General features: G+C 45.3%; 1 protein-coding gene across 2 annotated transcripts in view; it reads right to left on the minus strand.

Annotated features, from left to right (window-relative positions):
* The window catches only part of LOC120030379 (metastasis-associated protein MTA2-like), a 31,940-nt gene that overhangs the window by 2,746 nt on the left and 10,229 nt on the right, over positions 1–18,965 (minus strand). Inside the window, exons 4-18 of one of the 2 annotated variants that reach the window (XM_038975767.1) lie at positions 18,667–18,784; positions 18,085–18,148; positions 17,691–17,808; positions 9,710–9,812; positions 9,101–9,200; positions 8,685–8,873; positions 8,331–8,405; positions 7,480–7,538; positions 7,294–7,394; positions 4,391–4,530; positions 3,713–3,941; positions 3,492–3,581; positions 3,123–3,244; positions 472–620; positions 276–316 (exon numbers count right to left, since the gene is read on the minus strand). In XM_038975767.1, the coding sequence (XP_038831695.1) occupies positions 304–316; positions 472–620; positions 3,123–3,244; positions 3,492–3,581; positions 3,713–3,941; positions 4,391–4,530; positions 7,294–7,394; positions 7,480–7,538; positions 8,331–8,405; positions 8,685–8,873; positions 9,101–9,200; positions 9,710–9,812; positions 17,691–17,808; positions 18,085–18,148; positions 18,667–18,784 (1,670 nt within the window). In that variant the 3' untranslated portion in view covers positions 276–303. Of the gene's footprint in view, positions 1–275; positions 317–471; positions 621–3,122; positions 3,245–3,491; positions 3,582–3,712; positions 3,942–4,390; positions 4,531–7,293; positions 7,395–7,479; positions 7,539–8,330; positions 8,406–8,684; positions 8,874–9,100; positions 9,201–9,709; positions 9,813–17,690; positions 17,809–18,084; positions 18,149–18,666; positions 18,785–18,965 lie in introns of those variants that run through there. The other variant, XM_038975766.1, reaches the window with a different exon arrangement.

Here is an 18,965-nt window from a genome sequence, read left to right on the forward strand (position 1 = left end):
ACTCCAATGCTTCCCACAGTTGTGTCATGTTGGCTGGATGTCTTTTGAGTGGTGGACCATTCTTGATACACATGGGAAACGGTTGAGTGTTAACTCAGCAGTGTGGCAGTTCGACACACTCAAACCGGTGCGCCTGGCACCTACTACCCCGCTCAAAGGCACTGAACTATTTTGTCTTACCCATTTCACCCTCTGAATGGCGCACACACACAATCCATGTCTCAAAATCCTCCCCCTCATCTACACTGATTGAAGTCGATTTAACAAGTGACGTCCATAAGGGATCATAGCTTTCACCTGGATTCACCTGGTCAGTCTGTCATGGAAAGAGCAGTGTTACTAATATTTTGTACACACAGGGTACAACGCTGTATATTTCTCAACACAAAAAAAAGGACAGAATCTAAATTAGTATCCTCCATTGTTGTTTGCTACTCAATACAGAAAGTACTCTTTACAAAAGGACAGTACCTGGTGTCTTTCGTGGCCACAAACACCACGGGGTTGGGTGCGTCTCCCTGGTTCACTTTCTGACGCTTGATCACCGACTGTGAGGTGGTCCTCATGCCCGATGTGAACGGCCTGCCATTGGTGGGGAACGGCAGCCCTACTGCCTGTGACTAATGAGAGAAGAGCGGTGAGGGAAGAGAAATGTGCGCAAGCGCGGTGTGCCACGCCAGTGAGAGTTTGTGTGTGCCGCATGCAAGTGTGTGTGTAGCCACTTGGCCCAAGCTGTGGTGATGCTGCTTTGCTCAGAGGTGGTGAAGGGAGATGGACAGATGGTCAGTGGTAGAACCCGACCGATATGCAATTTTTGGGTCCGATACCAATTTTTATGGAAGCTAAAGTCACCGATTACCGATACATCTGCCGATATATAGTTTATCTTTTTAGAGATGGAATAAAAACATTTTTTACCCCAAATGTGTTGTGCACAAATTGTGCTCCAAAGGATAAACAGACTCTAAATTATGATTTCTTAACAAAATATTTAAAATGTATATTATTTAAGAACATTTTGTGGTTTACAGAATATCCATCAAAACCAACTTTATCCTCTATAAATACGACAGTAAATACAAAACTATTTTAGTTGACCTTTTTAGCTACCACTTAAAGATATGCCTATCTACGGCAGTGGAAAAGAAGTATGTAGAAGTGTTTGTGTTAAACCACCACAAAGGGTGGCTGGCTGAATTAAACTGTCTCAAAGTAAATCTGAAACTGCACTGTTCACAAATAAGCTTTGAAATGCAGTAACATGCCGTTTGTAATGTCACCACTAGGTGTCAGCATTTGTATCGAGTAGATATACTACAGGGTTTACAAGAATCAAAAGGTCATGCAAACACTTAATGGCAACCTAGCAATGCGAGTATGTTATGACAAGCAAAAGCTAGCTATTCATTACGACAATGTTTGCTTCATTACACTGTTATTCAATACCATTTTTCTTTTAACCGTTTATTTAACCACTTACCAGCTATGTTGACTGAGAACACATTCTCATTTACAGCAATGACCTGGGGAATAGTTACAGAGGAGAGGGAATGAATGAGCCAATTGGAAGCTGGGAAAGATTAAGGGACCGTGAGGGGCAGATTGGGAATTTAGCCATGACACCGGGATTAACACCCTTACGATAAGTGCCATGGGATCTTTAGTGACCACAGAGTCAGGACACACGTTTAACATCCCATTCGAAAGACGGCACCTTACACAGGGCAATGTCCCTAATCCCTGCCCTGGGGCATTGGGCTATTATTTTTTTAAGACCAGAGGAAAGAGTGCCTCCTGCTGGCCCTCCTAGCAGCATCTAGTCTCCCATCCAGTGACCGATCATGATCAACCCTGCTTAGCTTCCGAGACAAGCCAGCAGTGGGATGCAGGGTGGTATACAAAATGTATTGGTTATAAATTTCAACTGCAAATGGCATGCACTGACAACTGAAAACATTTATTTCATTTTTTAGTAATTTAGCAGATGCTCTTATCCAGAGCGACTAACAGTAGTGAGCGCATACATTTTTCGTACTGGTCCCGTGGGACTAGAACCCACAACCCTGGCGTTGCAAGCGCCATGCTCTACCAACTGAGTCACAAGGGACATGCAGGCAAATGGTTTCCGCACTGGTTTTAGTCAAACGTTCTAATTTAGCTAGCTAGCTAACATAAATTACTAATCTCATAAAGAATGCAAACACATGGCCTGAATGATAGATCTGCAGAAAATGTCTTGCTTTTTTCAGATTGCATATTTCAGAAAACGAAATAAATAAATCCCCTAGCTAACATAATAGGCCCAGACAGTAAGTGTTGTTTTTGTATCTAGGACGAGTGTTGACTTTTTGCACCAGTTCAGTGTCAGCACATAAGTAGCTAGCTAGCCAAGCTAACTACCTATAGCTAGCCAAGCTAACTACCTATAGCTAGCCAAGCTAACTACCTATAGCTAGCCAAGCTAACTACCTATAGCTAGCCAAGCTAACTACCTATAGCTAGCCAAGCTAACTACCTATAGCTAGCCAAGCTAACTACCTAGCTAGCTAAGCTAACTATGTTAACTAAGTGAGAATGTGATGAGGACAGGGCTGCTTGCTTGAAGTGTACTTTTGATGGATTTACCTATTCAAATAAACTGGCTGTAACAAGCTACTCACCGTCAAACCACCATGCCTACTCTCGCACATTGTGACCTAGGGCTGAACGATGTTCAATGAGCAGCTGGTAGAGCCCTCGTCAGGCAACCATTGAAAATAAAATGAAAATGACCGCAAATGTGCAGACGTATTTGTTTATTCTATGTATATAATATTGGCGCTTTATCTGTGGAATAAAAATAAAAAAACAACAAATATTTCTGTGAAAGGCTAATATCGACCGACAATATTGGTCAACAGATTTATCGGTCGGGCTCTAGTCAGTGAATCTCCCATTGTTACAGAGGAACCAGAACCCGTGTGCCAGTCTCTCCAAGGTTACAGTAACAGAGGAAAGATAGCAGGCTGTCTATACCAAACAAGAACCAGTCAGTGTCACATATATGGTTTGACTGACAGAGATCGGGGAAGTCAAAATGATGGTTGTGGTGTGTTTGTGTGTGAGGACTGAGGAGTACTCACGCTACTGTCAAAGGGCCTCTTCCCGAGCAGGCCTGATCCCCCACGGGGCTGGTTGGCCTGGTTGCGGTTGATGGGTGTGGGAGCGCCTCTGGGGGCCTTCAGCTTGAGTGGAGCCTGGATGGCTAGGGAGAGGACAGGAGAGGCATAAATCACAAACCAAAATCAAGACGCTTACAATAGAAAGGAGCCTAACTATTGCATTGAAGCTATAAAGAGTATTGAAAGAGAATTGACATATACGTACAAAAGAGGATTGTAGGGGAAAGCTACAGGAAAGTGTTTTGAGTCCCAATAGTTAACGATGCTATTTTGAGAAGTAATAAATGAAAAGATCTCTTAGGAGCTCTCTGGTGGTTGGTAAATTCTCACCCAGTTCCTTCACTATAGTGGCCAGCGGTGGTCGAGGGATCGAGCGGTTCTTTATAGGGGCCTTGGTTGCTTTAGGCAACCTTATCATACCTGAGGAAGAAAAGATGACGATAAGCAGTGCATGTGTGAAAATCACATGTCTGAGTGTGTGTGTGGGTGTCTATATATACACACTGTGTGTGTGTGTGTGTGTGTGTATATAAAGTATCTCGTCTACTCACACTCGGCCTTGACGGCGTTTGCATTGATGGAGGCGTAGGGGCGGCGAGCCGCCCGGCGGGGTTGCAGGATGTCAGTGCAGACGCGGCGGGCAATACGCGTCAGCTTGGTGGTCTGCAGGATGAACGTCTGCCGGTTCTTGGCCAGCAGCTTGGCGCGCCCCCCGCTCGTCGTGAACGGGGACAGGCCTTGCACCTCCTGGCGGGTCATGTGACCGCGCGGAGTGGACTCCTGAGGAGGGGTCAAAAGAGTCAAGTTAACATATTGCAATATCATGACTGGTCAGACTGACGGTTTAGTGGGTGCATTGCAATAGGGTCCGTGCTATCCGGGATCCTTGGGACATCCCTACCCCATTGAAGTTGACATTTTAAATGGTTATGGTTAACTAAGGGTTATGGTAAGATTAAGGGTTAGCGTAGGGATGTCCCAAGGACTCCGGATAGCACAGACCATCTCACTAGTCTAGTCTAGTGGCTTCCTCTCCTCGTCTCCTGCCGCTGTAATGATCTGCTAACACAGGATAGGTGAAAGCAACAAGGTGGACGCCCACCAGGAACTATGAAATGAAAATATGAACCCACTCTTCCCTGTCCAATGTAGATAAAGGAAAGGATATCGCTTAAGGCTACTGAGATGAACCCAGGTTTAGGGAAGCTGGTTAGTGAAAGCAGACGTACTGAGACAGATCTTGCGGCGCCCTCTAGCTGTGTGGGGGTCTTCAGGCCTCCGTACTTCTTCCAGTAGATCCAGCAGGAGGCACACAGTCTGCACTGCATGTTGGGAGGACCCCATGCGTACCACTGTGCTGATTGGGCAGCTGGAAGAGGCAAAGTGTTTGTATTAGCTTACTAGAAAAGTAACACTATTTGTATTGTCTATGGAGCTCTGGCAATTAGACAATCAAAAGAATTTACACCAATATCTCAATTCGACGGATCACGCCAACGATATATCTCACTTTGTCGAGACAATGTATATCTCAATCTCTGCCAAAACGCTTTGAAGATCATAGACAAATCCCGGTGGAGGACGCCATTTCTTCTGGAATATCTAAACGATTCACCCGACATGGATGAAAATGATGACTGACAGTCTGCACTTTAACCTCAGTCATTGCATAATTTCCAAGTGCTGGAGTGTTGAGACAAAACAACAGAAATGTGTCACTGTCCCAAGACTTTGAGCTCACTCTATCCCTTAATGTAAACGACGCTTTGGTCCGATTGTTGCTCACACAACTCTCTATTCGCCGAAAAAATGTTAAAACGACGTAACTGGGAATCCGTACCCATGCCAATATCATGGACTGTAATGGTTTGAAAACATTCCTAGATTTGAAAAACATGACCAGGCAACTCCTTTTTTACTACATTTACAACTTAGGTCTAGTATGCTGGCCTATGGAGTCCCACGGAAAACCCAACTACCGAACCATCCAAGTATTATCTGGGCTCCCGAAAGGACTGATCTCTATAATATATAAACTACTTTTGGAAAGCTCATATTCTAAGCAAGCTGTTAAATTATGGTCCACAGATTTAAGTGAATATGAACAACCCTTTAACTGGAACAGAAAATGGAAAATTATGACTTTGGCATCCCGTAATCCGAACCATCAATTTACACATTTTAAGTTTGTTCACAGACTATTTAACAGCAAGGAAACATTTCGCAATGAAATTGGCCCCCAACTCCCAACTGTTCACCGTGTCCCCTAACTCATATGATGTGAGAGTGCCCTGCAGTTAAATGCTTCTGGGACAAAGTTACACAATTCAGTTTGAAGTGCATGAATGTAAATATTCAATACTTTCATCTACTATGTTACTTAATGATGATAGCTCCTTGAAAATCAATACATCAGAGACTATTACTGCTGGCAGGCAACACTGCTGCAAAAAGCAAAAAATATGTGACTGCCATCTAAGAGCCAACAACACCCCCTCCCAATTCCCAAGTGGATAAAGTTACTATTTGTAGTTATAACATAAGAATTATCAAACAGTGCGAATGAATGGTGAGAGGCAACAAACAATTGAGGCCTGGACAAATATACTTGACTAAAGAATAATCTGAGCTAAAGCCCAACAAATACAAATAAACAATCTATTAAGGCCAAACATGAACATATATATGACGCACACAAAAAGTAAACAAATTTAAATGTAATTTTTTTTTTTTTTTTTACTGAGTTACAATTCATGTAAGGAAATCAGTCAATTTAAATTAATTAATTAGGCCCTAATCTATGGATTTCACATGACTGGGAATACAGATATGCATCTGTTGGTCATAGATACCTTTAAAAAAGTTTTACTTTAGCGTCTTATTGCAAACAGGATGCATGTTTTGGAAATATTTGTTATTCTGTACAGGCTTCCTGCTTTTCACTCTGTCAATTAGGTTAGTATTATTGAATAACTACAATGTTGTTGATCCATCCTCAGTTTTATTCTTTCACAGCCATTAAACTCTGTCGGTTTTAAAGTCACCATTGGCCCCATGGTGAAATCCCTGAACGGTTTCCTTCCTCTCCGGCCTTCTGAGTGAAGGTATCTTTGTAGTGACTGGGTGTATTGATACACCATCCAAAGTGTAATTAATAATATCCGTTTGAAATGATGGGGTATTGTGTGTAGGGCAGTGACAAAATCTAAATTCAATCCATTTTAAATGCAGAGTGTAAAAACTAAATATGGAAAAAGGGGTGGGAATTCTTTCTGAAGACAATGTAAATGTACCCATTTTCATCCGTTTTACTTTCTTTGCTTTCAGACCCACGGGGAAGGGGTGGTATGGGGATGGTTGCTGGGGAGGGGTGGGAAACATGGTTTCCAAGTGGTGGGGTGGGAGGTTGGGGGGGTGGAGGCTCACCTATGTTTTCTCTCTCTCTTTACACACAACTATTACATTGTCTGAACATGTGTATTGTGCGTGTAGCCCCGCCCAACAAGAAAATGAATAAAGATTTGTTCACAAAAGAAAAATAAGAAAGTTAATATCATGCAAAGGTATATACGTGCATTTATCAATACAGTGAGACAAAGACATATATATATAGACAGAGAGACAAAGAGAGAGACAGAGAGACAAAGAGAGAGACAGACAGACAAAGAGACAGACAGACAGACAAACAGACAGACAAAGAGACAGACAGACAGACAGACAGACAGACAGACAAACAGAGAGACAAAGAGACAGACAGACAGACAAACAGAGAGACAAAGAGACAGACAGACAGACAAACAGAGAGACAAAGAGACAGACAGACAGACAAACAGAGAGACAAAGAGACAGACAGACAGACAAACAGAGAGACAAAGAGACAGACAGACAGACAAACAGAGAGACAAAGAGACAGACAGACAAACAGAGAGACAAAGAGACAGACAGACAAAGAGACAGAGACAAAGACAGACAGACAAAGAGACAGACAGACAAAGAGACAGACAGACAAAGAGACAGACAGACAAAGAGACAGACAGACAAAGAGACAGACAGACAAAGAGACAGACAGACAGAGAGACAGAGAGACAGAGAGAGAGACTTTCAAGACACACCAAAACACACATGTACTCACTATGGCAGCTCTCACAGCTCAGTCCTTTCTGGAAGCCAGCGGCCCCATTCATGCCAGGCTTGTTACCAGGAGCCATGATCTGGTTGGGGTTGGGTTTGGTGCTGGAGGGAGGGGAAAATGTGTCATTATGGTATTTGATGCAAGGATAGTAATATTGAGGAGAGTGCAGTTCAGACCGATACTCACTAGGTGGGGATGTACACCTGCTTCAGCTTGCTGTCTGCTTCTGCTGCCTTTAGTCGTTTCTGAAAGGGTATAAACATTTGATACAATTAGCACAGGAAAAGCAAGTAGGTTATTGGAGCAGGTTGAGAGCTTCAAGTTCCTTGGTGTCCACATCACCAACAACGTCCAAGCACACCAAGACAGTCGTGAAGAGGGCACGACAAAACCTATTCCCGCTCAGGAGACTGAAAAGATTTTGTATGGAACCTCAAAAGCTTCTACAGCTGCACCATCGAGAGCATCCTGACTGGTTGCATCACTGCCTGGTATGGCAACTGCTCGGCCTCCGACCGCAAGGAACTACAGAGGGTAGTGCGTATGGACCAGTTCATCACTGGGGCCAAGCTTCCTGCCATCCAGGACCTCTATACCAGGCAGTGTCGGAGGAAGGCCCTAAAAATTGTCAAAGACTCCAGCCACCCTAGTCATAGACTATTCTCTCTGCTACCGCACGGCAAGCGGTACCGGAGCACCAAATCTAGATCTAAGAGCCTTCTAAACAACTTCTACCCCCCAAGACATAAGACTCCTGAACACCTAATCAAATGGCTATCCAGACTATTTGCATTGCCTGCGCACTCTTTAACTACTTGATACTTTTATTTCTTATTCTTATCTATATATTTTTTTAAACTGCATTGTTGGTTAGGGGCTTGTAAATAAGCATTTCACTGTAAGGTCTACACCTGTTGTATTCGGCGCATGTGACTAATAACATTTGATAGGCGTGAATGAAACTACTATTTATACATCAGTGAAACAACTGACGAATACAAGCCATGTCATATTGTCATTGAGAGGAGGTGAATTACCTGTTGGATGTAGCGGTCAGTAGTCTTCCACATGTAGTAGAACTGGACCACACTGGCTAGTGACTTCCATGGCAGCTAAATTTTTTAAATGTATAAACACCACACAAATCAGATTCACCAACGCCATCTGTGACCAGTAGAACATACACCATAGGTGCATATCATGACAACAAGGAAGGTGTTAAGATATCACCCCCACCCCAAAAAAAAAAGGTAGGGGCACACTGAATAATTTTTGTTTTTCTTGGCAAAATGTTTCATAGCATTTTCCATTGTGTGCCCTAATGAACATGACCTTGGGGGCATGAATGAAGGACCGTAGGGGTGTCATTGAGATGCGTGTTCACTACTTACAAAGTCCTGGCGGATGTCGTTGAAGTCCTTGCCGTACTTCTCCAGGGCCTCCTCAAACAGCATGGCCTCTGAGGCGCTCCACTCCTCCATCTCGTCACGGCAGAGGACCGGCCCGCCCTGCGGGACCAGCGTGGACATGGCCTTGGCTAGGTCGTAACTGTTCTTCTGCAGGGTGTCCATGGCATGGAACTAGAAAGGGGGGGAGAGATTAGGTCGTGGTGATTACGGCACAGGTCGCATTACTCAGGTTTTTGTAAATATGTGATATTGCATATAGTATTAGATAAATATTCCGATATAATGTACATTACTGCTATTAATTACGGCAAGGTAGATATCTGTTAGTTTAGGGGGTAGCGAAGCACTTGCTGATTGTCTAGTCACCATGGGACATAGACAAAGTGTGTGTGTCTCACCAGTGTGATGTCTCTGGAGGCTGCTGCAGCACTCATATGCAGGCTGGGTTGACGGATGGAGCTACTGCAGTCCAGGGCTCTGGCAAACGTCCCCACAGCACTGGAACACACACACAACCATCAAATATCATAATTAGAATCAATGACAAACCCAGTACTGAAAAACACACATTACTAACTTATTTTTGTCTAGGCTTTTTGATACCCAATCAGATGGGGTTCAGTAAATGTGTGACTTTACATCATATGGCCACAAGATGGCACTCCAGCTTGATGTAATCAAGGAGTCTTTCACTACAATGTCGATTCCCTCCAAAAACAGGGACAAACATGCTGTGTGTTCGACTGGGGTCCTCCTGCTACTACACCGCTTAGGCAACATCATTCAAAGATGTCTACAGGAAATGACTATGCTACAATTAAACCAAAAAGGTGGACTTTGAAACTCAAAGCCATCCAGTTCACATTACTCAAATCAGAATGTACACCAAGCTCACGAGGCACCCTGACAACAACGTCCCGACGACAAGAACCTCTACAGCAACAGGGCCGGGTTGTAACGTAACCAGGGCAACCTGTGACAGATGAAGGGGGACAGGGGAAACTCACCGAGCCACCACCAGGAACTGGTCAATCTGGGGGTCTTTGAGCTGGTTGTCAGGGTCCCAGACCTTGGTCTCCAGCTTCTCCTGGATACGGGTGTCGGTTTCACCTGTGAGGGACAATACCAATAGAACAACGATCAGACATGTTAACCAATGACGCAGCAGATAGTCAAAAGATACTGGTTGTGGCGCCCACTATTTGGGAGACACTGGTCTATGGCTATAACAAGAGAGACTTGAGAGGAGAGGAAATGGTGAAAGAGGAATAGGAGAGAGGAATAAGCAGAAGATAAAAACATATGAATGAGCAGAGGATGCGAGAGGAAGGGGACAGAAATGACAGCGTGTGCAGGCAGTCCAGACTCCTCCTACGTCGTCTCCAGAGGATGAGCAGCTATGTCCGTCTGACCAGACTGAACCAGTGTCAGACACACAGGGGCTCGAACGCCTTGCACAAAACGTCAACCTTCAACTTAACACCGGCTACACTAGGGAACATAAAACAAGAGGGCAGCAGCTTACCACACCACCTGCCTGAAGGGCCCTATCCATGGGCGTGCACAGCGGGGAGCAAAAATCGCCAATAAGAACATGTACAGTTATGAATCTAACTACTGTTCCCTGAAGGAGGTAACGAGGTATAAGATACTATGGGGCGTCAACGCCCAATCCTATTCACCTGACGCAAACTGAAATCACACCCAACGGGCAAAGAGACGCAGAGACCGCCCTTGGAAGCCCCGGCTTCCTGGCTATAAAACCGGGGAACGCATCTTTTTCCTCAATTCAGTACCGCTCTTCAGCGAGCCCAACCCCACCTGACTGCGCGGGCCAAAATGTTATACATCGTTCTCTCCTTTTGGGAAGAGTAGTTATATTCATAACTATATGTTCCCTTTGTCAGTCAGTCACTCGGTATAACGTACTACGGGGACATACAATCATGCCCAAAGCTGGCTCAAAGGGTACCAAACTAGGAAGCCCACGGCAGCCCAAGCTGACCGGTTTCACCGGCTACAAAAAGGCATTACAGAAACCACATTTTCCCCCTAACACTTAGCCGAGAAACTTGAACTGTCATTGCCCAACATATGGAACCAGAACATGCTGCAACTTGGCTATGCGTACTGACACGCTGCCACCACACCCCGAGTCCACAGACCCCACGGTTCCTGGAACAATACTTAACTTGAGTGCCTGAAAATACAAAAAGGAACCACAAGTCCAATACAACAAACACAACACTAGTCATGACTTGGTAAAGCGCACACGCTCGCTACATAGCATCGACCAGAGTCGATGAGCCACGGCAGCAGAGGATCAAACCCGCGGAAAACCTGCAGTAACCTGGAAACACCGTACCCGCGCACTGCCACAGCAGCCCAAGGTACAAACCCACAGGGAACTGTGGTAACCCTGATAAATGCACACTGTGTGCCGCACATCAAGGCTCAACACCACAGGGAAACTGTGGTAACCCAGACAAAATTCTGTCTAACATCGACCAAGTCCATAGACCTTACCGGTTCCAAAAGGCTCATACAGACACCTAAGGATTTCACTGAATCTGAAAAACTTGAATCTGCACACCAAGGCAGCCCAAGGCTAAATCCCACAGGGGAACTGTGGTAATCCGGGTAAATATGCAACCTGCACGCTGAACAGCCAATTCCGGACCCAGCCATAAGAACATTATGAGCCACACTGGAAGCAGTTACAGCCAAGCAATAAAAAGCACATGGGTAGAGTATGTGGGGAACCCCAACTCGCGGCAGCACAGATATCAACAATCGTCAAGTCCCTGAACAATGCCCCAGAAGCCACCACACCCCTAGTAGAGAGTGAGCAGGCACACCACTAGGCAACCCTTGCCTTTTGCTATACGCCAGGGAGATAGCCTCCATAATCCAATCAGAAAGACGCAGCTTATAAAGCACACTACCCCAAGCTGGATTAGCGAAACAGACAAAAAGCTAGTCACAAACAGACATCCTTGTGCATATCCATAGACAGTGCATTTGGAAAGTATTACGACCCCTTGACGTTTCTACATTTTTTTTACGTTACAGCCTTATTCCAAAATGTATTAAAACATCCCCCCAATCAATCTACACACAATATCCCATAATGACTAAGCAAAATCAGGATTTTATTACTTTTTTAAGAATGTATTAAAAACATTTTACTGAAATATCACATTTACTTAAGTATTCAGACCCTTTACTCAGTACTTTGTTACAGCACCTTTGGCAGCGGTTACAGCCTTGGGTCATCTTGGGTACGACGCTACAAGCTTGCCACACCTGTATTTGAGGAGTTTTTCCCATTCTTCTCTGCAGATCCTCTCACGCTCGGTCAGGTTGAATGGGGAGCATCACTGCACAGTTATTTTCAGGTCTTTCCAGAGATGTTCAATCAGGTTCAAGTCCGGGCTCTTGCTGGCCACTCAAGGCCACTGTGTTGTCTTGGCTGTGTGCTTAGGGTCGTTGTCCTGTCGGAAGGTGAACCTTCACCCGAGTCTGAGATCCTGAGTGCTCCAGAGCAGGTTTTCATCAAGGATCTCTGTACCTTACTCCATTCATCTTTCCCTCATTCCTGACTAGTATCCCAGTCCATGCCACTGAAAAACATCCCCGCAGCATCAGACCAGAGAATCTTGTTACATACAGTCAGAGTCCTTTAGGTGTCTTTTGGCAAACTCCAAGCGGGCTGTCATGTGCCTTTTACTGAGGAGTGGTTTCAGTCTGGCCTGATTGGTGGAGTGCTGCAGAGATGGTTTTCAATCTTGAAGGTTCTCCGTCGACAGAGCAAATCTGGAGCTCTGTCAGAGTGACCATCGGGCTCTTGGTCACCTCCCTGACCAAGGCCCTTCTCCTCCGATTGCTCAGTTTGGCTGGGCGGCCAGCTCTAGGAAGAGTCTTGGTGGTTCCAAACTTCTTCCATTTAAGAATGATGGAGGCCACTGTGTTCTTGGGGACCTTCAATGCGGCAGATATTTTTTGGTACCCTTCCCCAGATCTGTTCCTCGACACAATCCTGTCTCGAAGCTCTACGGACAATTCCTTCGACCTCATGCTCTGACATGCACTGTCAACTGTGGGACCTAATACAGGTGTGTGCCTTTCCAAATCCTGTCCAATCAATTGAATATACCACAGGTGGACTCAGATTAAGTTGCAGAAACATCTCAAGGAGGATCAATGGAAACTGGATGCACCTGAGCTCAGTTTCAAGTCTCATAGCAAAGGGTCTGAATACTTTCTGAATGCAATGCATGTGCGTAAAGCGTGCACTGGACACAGGCCATGCAACCTCTGTTGTTCACTGGAAACAAACGGTGGTGGTGAGAAAGGAAAAGACCTGTAAGACATAGGCATAATGTTGGGCGCAAACTGCAATAGGACTTAAAGTTGGAAGCACTCCAAAGTGGCGTTGTGGCAACAGTTTGCGGAAGGCCCTTTCCTGTTTCAGCATGACAACGCCCCAAAGCGAGGTCCATACAAAAATTGTTTGTCGAGATCGGTGTGGAAGAACTTGACTGGCCTGCAAAGAGACCTCAACCCCATCAAACACCTTTGGGATGAATTGGAACGCTGACTGCGAGCCAGGCCTAATCGTCCAACATCAGCTCCAGACCTCACTAATGCTCGTGGCTGAATGGAAGCAAGTCCCTGCAGCAATGTTCCAACATCTAGTGGAAACCCTTGCCAGAAGAGTGGAGTCTGTTATAGCAGCAAAAGGGGGACCAACTCCATATTAATGACCATAATTTTGGAATGAGGATGTTCGATTTACCCTCTCTCGGTAAACCCCATAGCCGTCAAATTCAACCTTCAGGGGCCAAACCCACAGATCCGATATCTGCGGTCGTGGGTGCCAAATCCTCCCGTGTGCATGGGACAATAGATCCCGACTATATGCTGTCAGAGAGACCGCGTCCCTCTCTGCCAGTTGATGTACGCCACCATCGTCCTGTTGTCAGACCTTACCAACACATGCTGGCCTTCCAACATCGGAAGGAAACGTCTCAGTGCTAGCAAAACAGTCATTAGCTCTAGATTGTTGATATGCAGAGCCCTTTGCGCTCTTGACCAAATCCCTCTTTCAGAGTAGCCCACACACAGCGCTCCCCATCCCAGTAATGATGAGTCTTTCATGATCACCCTGCGAGGACACTACCCGGCCCATGAGAACCCCCTGCATCAGCATTCGCCAGTCTCGCCAAGGAGTCAACGCCCTTAGGCACGACAGGGATACCTTGAGCAATCCATGACAATGGCGAGAAGCGGACAGACACGTAGCAACCACCCACCCCTGAAACAGATGCCTCAGACATACCAGCGGCGATACAGCTATCATAGAGGCCAATCCGACCCAATAACCATAGGCACAAGCGAAAAGCACGAGTGCCCCAGCTGAAAGCGTGCCAGACAGAGCCGGAACGCGAACAAAGAGCATGATTCAGAAGTGAGTCCAGAACGAGACCCAGAAACTAAATGTGTTAAGCCGTAGACAAACTACTTTTCTTGTGATTCACTATCAAGCCCAGAGACTGAATATGGGAAACCAGCCGAGCTCCACTTGTTCTATCAACTCCGCTATGACCAGCCAATCGTCCAGATAGGCCAATACTCTGATCCCCTGGCACCGCACCGGTGCCAAAGCCTCCTCCACCACCATAGAAAAGGTGAGAGGCGATAGGGAGAATGTATAGCACATGAAAATATGCGTCCTTCAGATCTATGGAAGTGAACCAATCGCTGGGACGCACCGACTGCAATATTCGGCGAAGAGTGAGCATTTTGAACACCAGAACCGCTGGGCCTAGATGGACCCCCCCTTCAAGATAATGAGCAGTAATTCTGACTGCAACATTCTAACAGTGTAATTCATATATTTCATAAATGCTATCGCAAAAATAAGTATTTGGTTGTGTTAATGAAGGCCTTGGGTAACAGAATACATTTATTTCAAATAATAACAGCATTTTCATTAGATTATGTTACTGTAGGCCAGGGGTAGTCAACTATTTATTTTTTGAAGAAAAACAATTCAAGGGGTGGATCAGCTTTAATACTGCATTACCCTACAAGTCCGGAGCTTGCTGGTTTTCTATTCTACCTGATAATTGCACACACCTGGTGTCCCAGGTCTAAATCAGTCCCTGATTAGAGGGGACAATGAAAAAAATGAAGTGGCACTGACTTCGAGTTCAATCAATTATATTCATGGCGTGCCTTTGTTACAACTATGAAACAGAAAGGATATGTGCTGGAACACGGTAAAATATGATTTTTTTATAACGACAAAATATAAAAATACCCCCAACCACCAAAATGTGCGGTCAAATGATGAAAATATCATAAGCGCCAAGTGGCTTTGATAGATTGTGAAACTCAGCACAAAAGCAATAATGGCATTTTAATGAATATAAGTGTCGATATGACAGCATTCAAAAACACTCAATTGTCTTCAGCTCATGCTTACATAGTGTGCGTCTTCACGCAATGGCATCAGTTAGATTTAATTTTGCTGTTATCCCATGCCCTAACAGTTGCATAACTTTTACTTGCATGACACACCTTTGTTTGTAGTGCATAATAGTCTTTCTTTATTGTGTTCCCGTTGTCATTATTTAGCACCATTGTGTAGCACAATGGCGGTGCAGGTGCCTTATTTTATTCAGCGGGAGGGAGCTCCCATCTCACTTTGTTCATGGTGCCAACCAGACTTGTTTTCTTGGCAAGTAAAATTGTTTGCTAATGAGAGTGAAGTTAAGAAATTGTCCATGGTGACATTTCTCCCTTTGCCAATTTAAGGCTCCACAACCCTCATCACCACATTCTCCAAGACTCGCTCACCTGCTGCCCGGTGGATATTTTCCCAGGTATTAAAAGCCATTAGGCATGTACAACTAACTACGCACGCTCTCACTGTGTAGCCTACCCCAAGTTGGTCAGAGTAGTCTGATAATACTTCTTTGATTCGGTGGACTGATATAAGGTACATACCATTTTAAGATTAGAATGGAGCAATACAATAGAGTGGCCCGCCCTGTTCTCCATTCACATTTGGTGATGAATAACTATGCATCATTTGCTTCCCCTCGCTCATCAACTCACCCCCCCCATCATACTTTACTTCGTTTATTTAATCTGTTGTTGTGCGTGTGTGAAATTAGTTTTGCATAGTTAAGGATCAGTTTCGAAGCAATTATGTGATTATCAGCTGGGCACTGCACTTAACTGTTGGAAGAATGAGCGGAGCAGGCCTTACTGTTGGGAGACGGAGGCGCAACGTGGGAAAACCACTTAAAAAAATAATTATTACGTGCCCTCCTAAAACTGTTTATGAATCCAGTTCTGTTTTGTCAAGGATGGAGGGGGGCATGATAAAAAAAAAAAAGGACAGAGTAATAAATAACTGCTTTAACACGCAAGTCCAGAATGGGACTTTCAGGGCTCTTGGGAACTATGAAGTACCGGCTGTAACAACCACTCTGTACTTCTGACAATGGGACCACCCGAATAGCCCTCTTTTGAAGTAGAGAGACGAAATATCCTCTTAAAACAGTTGCTATGACCTCTGGGAACACTGACATAATGACGCCACGAAAAGGAGGACGCACAGCGCACAAACCATAACCCCTCGTCACCGTCCTCATCACCCATGGTGAAACTGTGCATGCCCGCCACTGGATGGAGCACGCTCAAAGTATCCCATATATTACCTCCTGAAGGTGCAGAGTCCCGATGATTCTTTTTTTGTCACGCTTGTTTTCATATCCACCACTCTTGACAACCGTGCGTAACTCGCCACCCATCGGTGAAATCTTTGAAACAGGTGTAAGCAACGCTGCTGGAAGAACTCTGTCACGGGGGAGAAAACATCAAAGTCGCATTCACCTCCAATGGTTCAGTCTCCCCACCGAATCCAAAGTCGGGGCTTCAGGCTGCCCCTGTATTGATGTCATCCGATTCACACTCCAGAGCCAATCAGGGATTGTATATCATCCCCGGAATTTGAACATTCTCTCCAGAGAAACCGGAATGAGCCTCACTCGGGATGACACCCCTATCAACTCCCACCACCCAACCTTCCCGCACAAAGTCAGCCCGACTTCCAATAGGAAGTTGAACCCAGCCGGACACAATGGTCAAACAAACTGGTCCAAGCCGAGGCCTCCTGAGCGTGTTTCCACCCCAAGCAACAGGACAGCATTCGTGAGTATATTTATTTTTCATTGTGAAACAACATGCCCTAGGGCACGGTCGGAGGTTCAAACTCGGCTGGCTAGCCTTTTTGAACTTTTACCACTGGCAATCAAACAAGGAAGCACTGGCTCCACAAGCAGAGCAGAAAGTTGTGGGTTTTTAATCAAACATGAAAACCAATACCAAGACACAAAACGTGCAACATCTAAGGGGTCAAATACTCTCTCCCAACTAACAGACACCTATGACGGGGCAGAATCTCATAGCCTTCGTACGCTTGAAAAGTTTGTAAATTGCGTGACGCGTCCTTCCTTCAGGCGAGCTGAAAAGCAAAGAATTTGGGAAATTGATGCGAGCCCCGGTATTATAGCCAGGAAAACAGGGCTTCTTAGGGCGGGCTCGGCATCCATTGGCCCTTTGGGCGCGATTTCAGTTTGCTTCAGGTGAATAGGATTGGTCGTTGACTCCCCAATAGTATGTTATACCAAGTGATCGACTGAAAGGGAACACAAAATGTCCTTTTTCCCCCCATTCCAAAACATTTTCCTGCGTGCCCTACTGAACATAACCCACGTCTCACTACTCACTCATACAACACCATCAATTAGACGTGATAAAATATCTTCTTTCAACCCAGCACTTTAAGAAGTGGGGTGCAACTTAACCCCAAGAGTGTGTAGTCAGAGCACTATGACCACCACAATAGGATGCAACGTGATAGGCCAGTCTAAAAGGTCAGAGTTAAGCCAGCCCCCACACACACACACACACCTTCGGCTAGCTTGTCAGGGATATCGGCCTGGTACTTGGAGCCTACGCGGATCTCTCCCTGGTCCGCCAGGAGGGTCTTCTGAACCGGGTCAAACACCAGCGAGTAAAAGAAACACTCCTGGACAGAAAGATGAACAACAGATGTTAGGAATGGATTGAGTGGATACATTCTCAGTCAATAGACGTTATATTTCAGTGCTTTATTGTATAAAAAAAAATTTTTATACAATGGTCCTCACTCAAAAAAGGTAGTCCTAAAAACATAGACCACTTTAAGCAGAACATGCACAACTCTTTAGCCATAAATTCCTCGACAGTGCAGTAGTCACTGTAACACGCGAGACAGACTTGCTGGTGATGAAGAGTGACGCTTTGGAGAGAGACTGAAGCTCACCTCTTTCTCCAGGTACCCGGCGAGGACGTCCGTTTCGTTGAGGAGGGTGACGTTACATTTCCCTCTGGGGAGGGGAGAGAGGTGCCAGGAGAAGGGACAGAGTGAGGGGTATTCTAGAGGTCAAAACGGCACTCTGCAAGTGTCTTCCATTAATCTGAACTGATCTGCACCTAACCCCTGCTGCTATACCAAGCCTACATCCCCAATAAGGCATTGGAAAACAAAAGAAAGTCTGTGGAGATCCCGGGAAAGAACTTCAGAACAGGCAAGATCCTTTCAACACAGTTAAATGATTTCGACAGTTATAATACCGTCACTTACTGTATTTTAAAATCAGGAGCCTGAACAGTGGTGATAGTTCATGTTATAAAAAGGGACAGTTTGAACACAGTGGCTTAATGATTGTGAATCGGCCAGAGAGGATAACGGTCTAGGTTGAGGGTTAACTGTGCATAGCAGTCCTGTCACATGACACCATATCCCGTCAGAGTTCAAAGGGTTAAACAGCAGCACCCTTGTCTGCAGCTACCGCTATGCGGTGAGACTACGCCTCGGGGGACACACACACGCGCTCTATCTTACCGTATGTGAGTTGCAGGTAGAGACTCAAACTGCCGAGAGAGGAAAAGCTCTCTGTGCTTCAGCTGGTGTTTCTGCTGTTCAGACACGGTGGGCTGCTTGGACTCCTCCTCAAAGTCTCCTATGAAACGCAGAACACAAAAAGACACATTAGCGACAAAGCACATTTCCCAGTTAGATGGGTTCTAATATTCTTGATCGGGGTATGTTCAATCACACAATTCATATCAATATAACCAACTGATACTTGTGGCTACGGGGAGAACGATCCCGCAGTACTTTCATTGTATTGGTTTTGACAT

The sequence above is a fragment of the Salvelinus namaycush genome, chromosome 36 (assembly GCF_016432855.1).
Source record: "Salvelinus namaycush isolate Seneca chromosome 36, SaNama_1.0, whole genome shotgun sequence".
In the NCBI taxonomy this organism is placed as follows: domain Eukaryota; kingdom Metazoa; phylum Chordata; class Actinopteri; order Salmoniformes; family Salmonidae; genus Salvelinus; species Salvelinus namaycush.